The following is a 12,260-nucleotide window of genomic DNA, read 5'->3' as shown; positions in this document are numbered from 1 at the left end:
CAAAAACATTCATGATCCATTATTGGTGTCATTTTTGGAATTAAGTGAAACTCAATACGCCTAAATGATTTTAAAAATAAAAGAATGGTTACTCATTTTCAAAAGATTTTTAACTCTCGTGTCATTTTTCAAGATTTATGATTGTATGTATAGATCAAGTGGGAGATTATTGGGGCATTTTCTACTTTTATTTTTAAAAGCAAAATTAATTTTTAGAAAACCTACCTAATGGCCTTTACATGCAATCGGTTATTAAAAAATGAAGGGGTTAATACATTAATTATACAAAACATTAACGGTGCAATGGAATTTTAGAAAAAAAAAAAAAAAACTAGAGCAATCCTAGTTATTCCATTTTACGTTATAGTTGTCGACAACAAATTTCACAAATCTACCTCGAGATTCGTGAGATAAGATCACAAATGATATAATTGATTTTGATGAAATGGAGATACAAATCTTAGCACTTTCCTCTTATTAATAGTCAAATACAAAAATTAAAGATGACGTGTGTTGTTTTTTTCTCTCCGGGTTTAGCACTTTATCAAATGAAAAAAAATATTTTGGCGGTGGTTTTGTTTGTGCTTGATGTTTCTGTAAAGGTTTTTGTAGATTTTTTTCTCTCCAGACTTTGCATTTTATCTGATGAGAATGATTTCTTCACTTCTGAAAAAGGGTTTTAAGCTTAATCTTCTCTTTAATCGAAGTCTAAGTCTCTTGAAGAGGTTTGTTTTGTCTCTTGAGGAGGACTTACAAACTTCTTCTTCTTTAGAAGGAACTTCTATCTTCTAAGATAAAATAATCAAGATCCTCTCTAAATGAAGAAAATTTTGGTATTTATTGACTTAAAGAGAATTTAACTTTTCAATTACGCCCCAACTTAAAGAGTTTTGATTGATTTGTCTAAATGTTAATTTGTCCAAATCTTATTTTAAGATTCTAGGACTGTTAGTGGGCCATACTCATTTATTTGGGTGTAAGGCTTAATACTTAATATGTGGTTCACTTAGATTTATTTTGGACCATGAGCTTTATCTACAAAAATCCAAAACCCCAATATTTAAAAAGCTAGTTAATGAGTCCTTAATTAAATGTATAAGCCCAAATATGATTTTAGGGACTTTTAAATAATTTAGAGAATTGCAAGGTCTCTTTATATTTTTAATGCCTACAGTAATGATCTTCATTAATCAAAATTAATTAAGGAAGCAATGCCCTATTTTCTAACTTCTACGTGTAGAAAATGTGTTTTTCAAATTCCCATCAATTTTGGACATACTACAATGTTTAGGGTAGAACTAATCCTTTCCTTTTATTTTGTTTTGCAGTTTGTGTAAGGGAGTAAGAAGAATCATCGTATATCAAAATCATATATTATCGAATATTGTATTATCGCATCAGGTATGTGATTTCTAAATTCGTGTAATTTGTCTATTAATTTATTGTTTGGATGAAATTTTAATGCCGAGATCCGTATAATGGATTGTTAGAATCCATCAGTTTGACCCATAAGGTCATGTGGGTTGCACTCTTGACCCATTCTTCTCTTGCAATCTTATAACAAAGATGAACATAATAAGAATTTATGACCATTGGAGCTTTTCACACATCATCTCATCTCTAAAATGAAAGAATGATTTTATTTAATCGTCACTATTTATTGATTGAGTTAAAATGACTTTCTTTAATGAAAACTTGTCTTGATCCAAATTATTGGTGATAAGTGATGTGCAACCAATCAATCCTTTTTTTATTATATGATGCGATAATGGAGTCGTAACTCATAACATCACATTCCTGTTTTAAATTACAAAAAAACTTTTATAATATATTAACTGATAAAGTATGGTATAAGATTAGCTTATCTTCTCTATTTGAAAATTTTGCAAAAATTTTTAAAAAATTTAATCACACATAATCCTAATTTTTATAATACACGTGCGTTGACACAAATGTACATGCCACCTACCAATTCACTTAATAAATAGACCAAACTAGGAGATGATGTATATAGGTTTGGTTGATCAAATGGTGGAAGCATGGCACGTGTACATTTGCTTATGCCCATGATGATCAAAATCATGGCCCACCAAATTTATGAGGGCACGTGGCAATGTTAGAAGTACCAACCAACATTAATAATGCTGAATCACATACAACCAATCAAGGATCCATATTTTAGTTTAAAAACTGTTGTTACACTGAAATTAAAACCAAGATGCATTTGGGTCCTTTAGTTGTAGTAAATGTTCTTACAAAAATACCCTTTTATATACTAAATGTAATAAATATATCATTAAATTTTTTAATATTTATAAAAATCCTTATTCAATTTACAAAATACTAATAAGATATGTGATATTTACTAAAACACTCTGTTTTATGCACTATAAGACACAATGATAGAAAATATTAAAAAAAAAAAAAAAAAAAAAATAGGACTCATCCCTTCAAATAATTATAAACACTAATACACTAATCCACTAGAAACTAGAAAGCATAGCTAAGATATCAAAGTCCCATTAAATTAAAAAATTACTCTTTACCCAGATATATAACCAAAAAAAAAAAAAAGTTGGTAATGTGTATATGGATGATTCCCTGCACATCAGCTGTAAAATTATATCTACTCAGCTTCTGGTGGCAAAATCTCATGCACAAATCAAACCCCCTCAACTACCACCTTTTCTCTCTTTGTTTCTTCAAACACAGAAGAAGATCAAGCCTGAAAACCAAAGGATTAGAAGAACAGAGTACACTTGAGTTTTTTGAAGGATAAGCCTACCACCATTGGAGTTAGGGGTGAAGCCAGTTTGAGAAGGAGCTAAACCAGAGCCAAACCCTCCTCCAAATCCAGGTGGTGTTGGTGTGGTAGGAGTAAAGCCTGTGGGTGGTGTTGTGCCGGAAGGTGGTGATGTACTTGGGGTGGTTCCATTGCTTCCTCCAGAGCTGCAGAGAGAGTCGACGAGTACATAGAAACAAATGAATGATGAGCGAACTAAATTAAATGAAGAATAATGCTTATGACTTCCTACGACACTGCGTTCAACATTGTGCTAACGTGGAGGTGTGCATGGAAACCATAGATGCTTTTCCTCGAGAGACGAGTGAAGAGCATTTATGGTTCCATGCTCGAGAATAATTTGGCAATAGAAAGCTACAGAAAAACTCGGTCGGTAATGTCAGGAAAACATCAGATAAATTAAAAATATAAAAATATGTATTTTCTATATTAAATGAAAAAATAATACTTCAAAATTGTTAAAAACATAAATAATTTGTGATTTTTTGAAAAATTGAAGTTATTTTTTTTTTCAAAAACTTCATGATTGAATCGCGATTTTTTCAATAAATCACAGATTTTTGTCACTATGATTCCATGCATACCATGACGTCAACTCAATGTCGAATGCAGTGTTAGTGTCATGTGTGGTCACTCTAGCATTGTTCTTAAATGAAGTACCTAAACACTCTTATAGTGTACCCAAATGTTAAAAAGAAATAAATATATAAACATAATGAAATCAAAGCCTCATTTAATTTGCTATAAAGATGTCAATGAATCAAAGCATATCCAATATCTGATATGTTGGATACAATAACTTGAGTACAGAGAAGTGCCTTACTGTTTATGTGTGTTTATTTACTAAGAGTAAGGAAGACCATCAACCAATAACATTATTATTAGGGGGAAAAAAATAGCATAAAAATATGGGGGTATTAGATTGTTCTTATTCAAAGACTCATCATAATGAAGAATCCTAACAAAACGGACCTCTTCCGATTAAAAGTCTGTTGGTTTGCTAAACAAAAATAAGTCCAACCAGAGATGGGTGAAGGCTAACGTAAGAAAGTCGACCTCGAAGTTTCTCATTCCACAAGAATATCCATCTTCTCCCCAAATGATGAATTGGGTTCCTAGGAAAATCAATTTCTTGACAAAATGCGGAAATAGACACAGAAAATTGATTTTCACAGAAAATAAACAGTTACTTTGCCAGGCAAAACAAATGCAGAAATTTTACTAGGGGCAAATGCCCTGAAATGAATTCCTGGAATTGGTAGTATTAAATATGTGCCTGGCAATATCATGTCCTTTTTCTCATTAAAGGAAGAAGTTATCTAAAGAAAAAGGAGAAGAGTACTAGGGGGGTGAAAAAAAAGGAAAATGTTGAAGTAACATTGAAATTGACATCGCTTCAAACATTGCTAATGTGGATGTGTCTATAGAACCATAGATGCTTTTCATCCAGATACGAATGAGAAGCATCTATGGTTCTGTGCACACCAATGTTTCGAACCATGTCAATTTCAATGTTACTCCACATGACTGAAAAAATAAAAATAAAAATAAAGTGATCTGAAGATTGTACCTCATATTTTATTTTCTTGACGTGGAAGTGTATAGGAACCACAGATGCTTTTCAGGGAGATAAAAGTGAAAAAAGCATTTATGATTCTTACACACTTCCACGGAAAGTGATATATGAGGTACAGGTCACACTATAGGACGTCTCGGAAAAAAAAAGATTCCTATAGTGACATCAACAAAGTCCTACACACACAAAAAAATAAAAATAAATAAAAGAATAAAAAAGAGAGAGAAAAGCGAAGGCCTCAGCTTTAGACCAGATTCTCACTCCAATACCATATCATCGATTTCTTTAGAATTCAAGAAAGTTGGATGGAAAAGAATTATCATACCCGGGACTTGAAGGATAGACACAAGAACCACCAGGACCTGTAAAAATCACCAAGAAAAAAAAAAATCAGATATCTAATTACTTTATTTATTTACTTTGACAGCTGTTATTGGCACCCCAACTTTTACTTATTGCACCCCAATTTCTTAAATTATTGATCAATCCCACCACCAAAAGAATAATGATGAATGCAGACGATAAATCATATGCGATCTGTACAAGGCTAATGTGGCAAGAGCACAGAACCACAGATCTTTTCCTTGTTTATCTTAAAGAAGAAGATATATGGTTCTGTGCCCTTGCCACGTCAACTGCATGCAGATCGCGTATGATTTACCGCCTGCATTCATCATGACTTAAGATTAAAACACACTATTCAAATATTACAAAGGTTTGGCTCAAATTACAAACTCAACATTATAACACTCGCCCAAACAATTGCAATAGTTGCTCACATTTATGATTAGGCTCATAAAAATCCTAAACCCAAAAAAGAGAAAAAATAGCAAAAATAAAAAAATAAAAAATTGAAAGAATCTATCGGCACCCCAACTTTTACTTATTTTCTTTATTTTTAATTTGGGGTGTAATAAGTAAAAGTTGGGGTGCCAATAGCAGCTATATTTATTTATTTAGGATATTTTCAGTAGAGTATTATAAAAGGGAGGTGTGGTTGGTGAGGTATTTATTTGGGGCTTACTTGGGTCAGTTGGAGAAACGGTGGCAGTGTTAGAAAATACACACGACCCTTGAACTTGGCCCTTTCTTTGAAAATAGCTGTTGACAGCATAACTGCAATGGGCCTTCACAGTGTTGGGGTTATAACAAGGCCCATTTTGATTGATAGGTGTGCAATCAGCTCCAGCTCCACAAGCATAATCTAAGGTCTTCTGAAGAACTGAATCACTTAAATCATTCCTGCAAATACACCAAGTTGCATCTACAAAAAAAAAAAAAATCATCCCATCAATAATTTTTAAAAAAGGAAAAAAAATTTATAAATAAAGGCATGAGTTTTTCTGCTTTAAAAAATATTAAAAATTAAGGGGAGAGAGAAACCCATCTCTCAAAACAGAAATTTTAAATTAAGAAAAAAAAAATGGAAAACCAAATATAAATGAAGGCATGAGTTTTGCTGCTTGAGAAAAAAAAAAAATTAAAAATTAAGGGGAGGGAGGTTTTTAAAGAGCTGAAATTTGAAAAAGGGGGAAATAAAGAAAAATGAAAGAAAAGGGAAAATACCCACAGAACTTTAAATCCCAAAAAAAAAAAATTTACTTTAAGCAGAGAAAAAAAAAAAAAAATGAAATCCCCCATGTTTAAAAACCTGTAAAATTGAAGCTTAAGGCCTTGAAAACTGAAGACAGAGGAGAAAGAAAACAGGTAATCATGGATAAAAGAGCTTACCTGAATGAACAGTCATGGCCAAGATAAGCACTATAAGCACTAAAACAGCCATAATTAGAACACAATTGGCAAGAAAAAAGAGCAGAAATCAATGGTTTTCAAGGAAAGGTTTATAGGTGAGAAAAGAGTGAGAGATTGGTGTTTGTTGAGAGAGAGAGAAAGGTTGGTTAGAATGGAGAGCTGTCGACAATACGTAGAGAGTGATGAAAAGGTGTAAACTTATTCCTGGGCAGGGGTTGTAGTGGCTGTCCGTTTCTGAGTGCTCTTTTGTTTTCTGTTCCGTATGGTTATTTCTTTCTAATATTTCCAAGTACTTGCGTTCCAGTACTCTACGAAGTTGGGTAAAAGTCGTACTCTAACACCTCCATTTTCTCCCCACGTGGCAAACTATTTGGACCACTATGATGTAAAATTCAAGCATTTTAAGCATTTTTCTAAGAGAGATTTATTAGGCAGACCTATCTGCCGCAATTTTATTACTAATTTGTTATTTCAACAAACCTTACGTTATGAATCATGACTAACTTGGTAAGATTTCAAATCTTACTAACGGTCATTGGGCCCACATTGATTATCAAATTTTTTTCTTTGAGTTTGATCAATAGTTGTTGAAGATAGATGGTTATTGAATTCTCAAATTTAAAATTAAAATTCAATAATAAAAATTAATATTTTAAAAAATAAAAAAATTTCAAAGTTCTTAGAATATTTCTTTTTATAAACTTGTGTCATCAGATTGTGATTTTTGATGTCCCAAATTGATAATGTTAGAATTCATTTCAAGGTATGTTAAGAAACAAATTAACTACAACCCTATGAATTTTATGATGTGAATCCCGACTCTAAGGTTTGTTGGGTAACAAACTTTATCAAGTAAGGTTCAATTGAAGTAATCAGAACTCCAAGGGAGTTTTTGTAATTAAAATGCAACAGTTAGGTTTGTCAGGTAAATCTCTCTTTGTCTAATTACTCATGTGAACCCTATAATCTGGTCAGTCGCAAATCTTTGCTCTTGAATTATTAACTTCATCGGAATCACGAGCCAAGGAAATTTGACACCATTGTACAATGTGCAAAGAAAACGTATCGTTATGCCTATGCATCTTTCAAGGGTTATAATCCAAGAATCATACTAGAGTGACCTCAAGATTGTACCTCGTATCGCACATCTTGACGTGAAAGTGGATAAGAACCATAGATATTTTTCACTCGTATCTCATTGAAAAGCATCTATGATTCTCATATACTTTCACGTCAAGGTGTGTGATGTGAGGTCCAATCTTGAGATCACTTCAACATTATTCAAATTCCAATTATAAACTTGAACATACCGAAAACTACAACTTAAAGTAAAGGGGGGAGCCAAAGCGAAAGAGAGTGTCGAGGAAGATTCAAAAAAAAAAAAAAACTAGACACGAACAAATTAGAGAACCACGAGTGATATTTTTAGTCCTTTAATTCAAACACTTTCCATCATGATGGGCTTATATCCTACCTTTGGGATAAGACTAGTTCCTACGATTGCAATTCTCATTTTTATGAAAATTTCTCAATGTGCAATGAAGTAAATCAGGAGGCAACCTAATTTCGAACACATGAACAAAGATCAAACCTAGTAAATAAATTTATTTTATTTTACTTTTTTTATCAATTTATTTATTTATTTAAAAAATGTGAGATTTTATTTTCTCAAAGAAAGGTGTTAATAGAGATTTGGCCGACAGAGCTAAAGCTTTCTCCAATATACAAAGGATCTAAAAATGGACCAACCAATTGGTAAATGCCCCCACAGCCAATTAATGTGCTCCCCATGTAAATGTTGTGGGCCCATGTATTCATGGATCAGGGTGGTCCAAAATATGCCACGTGGTGCTTGTTAGTCTAGTCGCCATTACTGTTTTTGGAAAAAAAAAACAAAGCACAAAATTGGCTTCTCACCTTGGCCGTCACCACAAATTTCTGGCTTTGAATATGACTATTTGATTGAATTTTATGCTTTTGAAAGTTGAAATCTTTGATCAACATTAATCCTTCCCTTACTACCCCAAACACCTCTGATTGATCAAAATACCCTTAAATTTTCAAATGATCAAAATAATTCTAATGAAACTTGAGATAGTTGTCATAAAAAAAATAAAAAATAAAAAAGATTTGAGATGACCAAAAGGATGGAGTCGTATTCGAAGAAAGATTTCTTGTTCACAGAAAAATCAATTCGAGATTTCACGAATCACACAAAAGTCTAAAGATGATGATAATTTTGTGATTGGTTGATCCTAAATTTTGTTAAATCCCAAATTGATTTTTCTATGAGAAAAAATAATAATAAAAAATTATATCATAAATCATGGATGAGGTCACAAGTCACACCAAAAACAAGTTTGATGTTAACTCCTCACATAAAAACGAATTATGCTATGAGCCCACAGATGGACACATCATTAGATATCCTTTGAAAATTTCATTATTAACATTAAAAAAAAAAAAAAAAAAACTTGTGGCATGCTCGATGGGCCCAATAACCTCATGATACTCACACCATCAATTGCAAAACCCATGAACCTATAAATAAATAAATATTCTTTTTAAAAAAAAGATTGTATTAGTGATTCATAAATATTAAATTTTAGTACAAAAAATCAAATTAATGGCTAAGAATCGATCACTTGGACTGCATCCACAAATCTACCGGTAATGTTGGTGTGCCACAATACATATTCAAGGGGAAGATAACAAACTTTTTGCACCAACGAAAGAAAAGTTTAAAGTAGAGTCGTGACAATCTGATTTAAGCACGTGGCATACTCAATCGACTTAACTGACGTGACATGCTAGTAAACCATAGATATACTTTTGTTGGGATACAAAACTGCACTTTTTTAACAGACTCATAATTTTGTATCCCGAGAAAGCACATCCACAATATCCGAGCCTATCATGTCAGATAAGTCGATTGAGTTGTTACGTGCCTAAGTCAAATTATCAGCACTCTTTAAAATACCATTGCTTCCCATAGTTTTTATGGTAGATGTTTGTGTGATACTTGACTCATTCTACACCATTCATTCATTTGCTTGACTTTCCATACATTGCAAATGGCCACAGTTTACCAAAGTAGTTGAGGTACGAGAAACATTCCCACCATTACGAGGCATAGTAGCAGAGCATGTATAAGACCAGAAATAGGAGTAGGCCCCTCTCCATGTCGTCAGGTAAAGTAGAACTGAGAACATTTCCAATGTTGATTCACACATCAAATTTGGTTCCACCATTAATGAAAATGGAATCCCTATGCAAAAATATGGATGGACCAGATGATAACAATTCCAAACAATTAGATTATGAGCCACCTAGCTCCACATAAAAGAAGGAGATGCTTAGTGCATAGCTGGACTATCTTTTACTCATCCTTTGTGGGACCTACACATCAAGAAATTGGCCTGATTGATGATTGTAAGCCATTAGATTTCTCATCAATGGTTAGAACCATTTTTTCCTGTTTTACCATGGTTATTGCTCCTAATGAAAAAAAATATTTAAATAGTTAATTCAATCAATTCTGATATGTAGCAAGTAAGGCCACACAAGGATGGGTTAAATTTTCATGGATTCGTGGTCCAAAATTATGCCACTTGGAGTGTGTCGGTGCATGGGTCACTACTGTCTTGTCTATTCTCCCCATGGTTTCAAAACTCATCCAAGTCGTCTTGATATCAGGCATGAACGAGATGGACGCACAAGTCAATTTTTAGAATGAGATTTAATACCTCACATTCATTTTTGAAATTTTTGGACGAGACATCACAAATGTATCGGAAAACTCGTCCAAAACAACTCAGTATCTGGCATGGATGAGACGAGAGACGAGAAATGAGACACAAAACTGAGTTTTAAAACCATGATTCTCCTTGGTTCTATTCTTGATGTACCGTCACCACCAATTTCTAGCTTTGAATGTGATTGGGGAATCGGCAACTGATTTCTAGATTATTTGTTACTAAACTCCTAACTATTTATACCAAAAGATAGTGCTTTCAACTGACAGTTATCGATTTGGATATGCCTTCTATAATGATGTTTGTAAGTTCTTGCCCTACATTACAAGTGGATCTCTCGATCAACTTTGTGCCTTTTAATTTGATTAGGTCTTTTCATCAACTTAAATGATGACACGTAAGACTTAGATTTAACAATTTCTCTTGAATGATTCTCAACCATTGATGGATATTGTTTTAATACTCATATCAAAAGTTGATGAGGCACTAATCAAAACATTTTTTTGTAAGTATAATAAGAGATGATAGGGAAATAATGATTTTACGATTATTTAATTGTAACAATGCATTTTGAATGGGGATAACAAACTTTTATTTAATGAAAATAATAAATTTTATTTTTATTCTGATGAATTTAATTTATATAATGAAATAGTAAAGTTTTATGTTTATTTTAATGAATTTTAGAGGGGGATGTAGTACTAGTGACTTCTTTTGGCAATTCCCTTGATCATACTAATGGAATGAAATATTAGAAAAAATATATAAACAAACAATTTGGAGACACTCCCGACTTAAGGGTATTTTTGAATTGGACGCTTTCGTGTTCTTGTTTCCACACCTGCTCCATACTTTGGTCACTAAGTTTTCACCATTTGAATTTAGAACTGTCAGTGGATAGTCAAAATCTGGATCCCAATCGAATATTATTCAAAAATTTTGAATATTGAATTTAGATACTTTTTGAGATCTAAATGGGTTTCGGATATCGGTGTATCTTCGATAATATTTGCTCTGATCCGATTCTAAATACAACTTTGGTGTTGCATCGACCCCTTCTCCTGTTATCAATGATAGTTTTAATGAACTTATTTTCGAAAATGCTAAATTACCAAGTTTGGAATTAATTTTAATAGTGCACATTTTTGGGAAATTCTCAATTTTTGTGCTTCATTTCAGTAATTTGCTCTAGTGAAGTAGGTCTTTGTTGAGAATAAAACTTCTAAGACCAAAATGCCCCCTTCTACTTTTAAATGTTTAGTCGTTTAAACTATGGTCATACCTTTTGGTTTGTAATAAATAAACATTTAAAAAAAAACTTTTCCAATTGTTGTTCATGAATTCTTCATTTCAGTTCATTATTCATGAAAATTTATTTAACATATATTTCATGATTGAAGTGCTAAATAAATTATTAGCAATGTGATCCTCTCCACAAAAGAGATCTAAATGATCACAATCCTCCATCATTGTAAGCCATGCTAATAAAGGGTTGAGTTAACTTGACCATTGATTTACATAAAATTCTTCAACTGATAAGTAAGGTCGTTGTGTCCTATCCTTTGCATATCTTTTCTAGCTAGAATTCAACAACTCTTGTCAAAAGAGAGAGATGAACTTGTACTGTATAAACAACTTCTGCTGAAAGATATTTAAAGAAGAAAAGAAAAAAGATTTGAGAGATTTAAGAAAATCAAATGAAATTTGTCAATTGGTTAATTGACCTTGACAAGTAACAATTGCTTAACTACACATAAATTAATTTCTAGTGATCAAGTTATTTGGCCTTATAAAGGTAAATGAGCATATGTAAATATAGTGATCAAGTTATTTGACCTTATAAAGGTAAATAAGCATTATGTAAAGAGTATACATACGAAGAAATATATAATGCTACGGAAAAGTTCTTCGAAAATATTTATAAAGGAGTTCTATTTGACGATTAAATGTTTTTATTTTTTATTTTTGTTTATCTTATATAAACAACCAAAAATGATATGTGAACAAGTTTTAATATAAACATTTTTGCAGTCATACTAAGTTCTGCAATCTTTCATGAAATTAATTAACAAATAAAAACTAAAAAAAAATTGTACAAAGATCTACAAAATCATCGAATAAAATCAAATTGATTTACCAGACAAAGCAAAAGAACTCTTCGATCTATAATACAAGCCAAGGCAAGGTCGAATCTTATCTCTGCTTGAAATGAAGAGAATCTTCAGAATGGAGTGATATTTCGATCGACTAAAAGAGAGGATTTCATCGGATTAATGGCAGAGTTGAAGGAGTATGTGGCGGATCCGGCTGAAGAAACCATTAAAGCTCTGGATAAATTTTGAAAGAAAAGCTTTGAAGAATAATTAATGAAGAT

The 12,260-nt window shown here is 32.2% G+C and overlaps 1 protein-coding gene across 1 annotated transcript; it reads right to left on the bottom strand.

Moving 5' to 3' along the window:
- Positions 1–2,504: 2,504 nt before the first annotated feature.
- LOC147405906 (PLASMODESMATA CALLOSE-BINDING PROTEIN 2-like) lies at positions 2,505–6,358 on the bottom strand. Its single transcript, XM_086433791.1, has 4 exons — positions 6,111–6,358; positions 5,404–5,643; positions 4,705–4,741; positions 2,505–2,949 (listed from the first exon to the last, which is right to left on the bottom strand). Exons 1-4 carry the CDS (start codon positions 6,160–6,162, stop codon positions 2,703–2,705), a joined length of 576 nt encoding a protein of 191 aa, XP_086289917.1. The 5' UTR covers positions 6,163–6,358; the 3' UTR covers positions 2,505–2,702.
- Between the last annotated feature and the right edge of the window lie 5,902 nt (positions 6,359–12,260).

This window comes from Akebia trifoliata, chromosome 3, assembly GCF_017979445.1.
Source record: "Akebia trifoliata isolate Shusen 1 chromosome 3, ASM1797944v1, whole genome shotgun sequence".
NCBI classification, from domain to species: domain Eukaryota; kingdom Viridiplantae; phylum Streptophyta; class Magnoliopsida; order Ranunculales; family Lardizabalaceae; genus Akebia; species Akebia trifoliata.
Note: the sequence above shows the minus strand (reverse complement) of the source record. Positions and strands in the feature narration are given on the sequence as shown.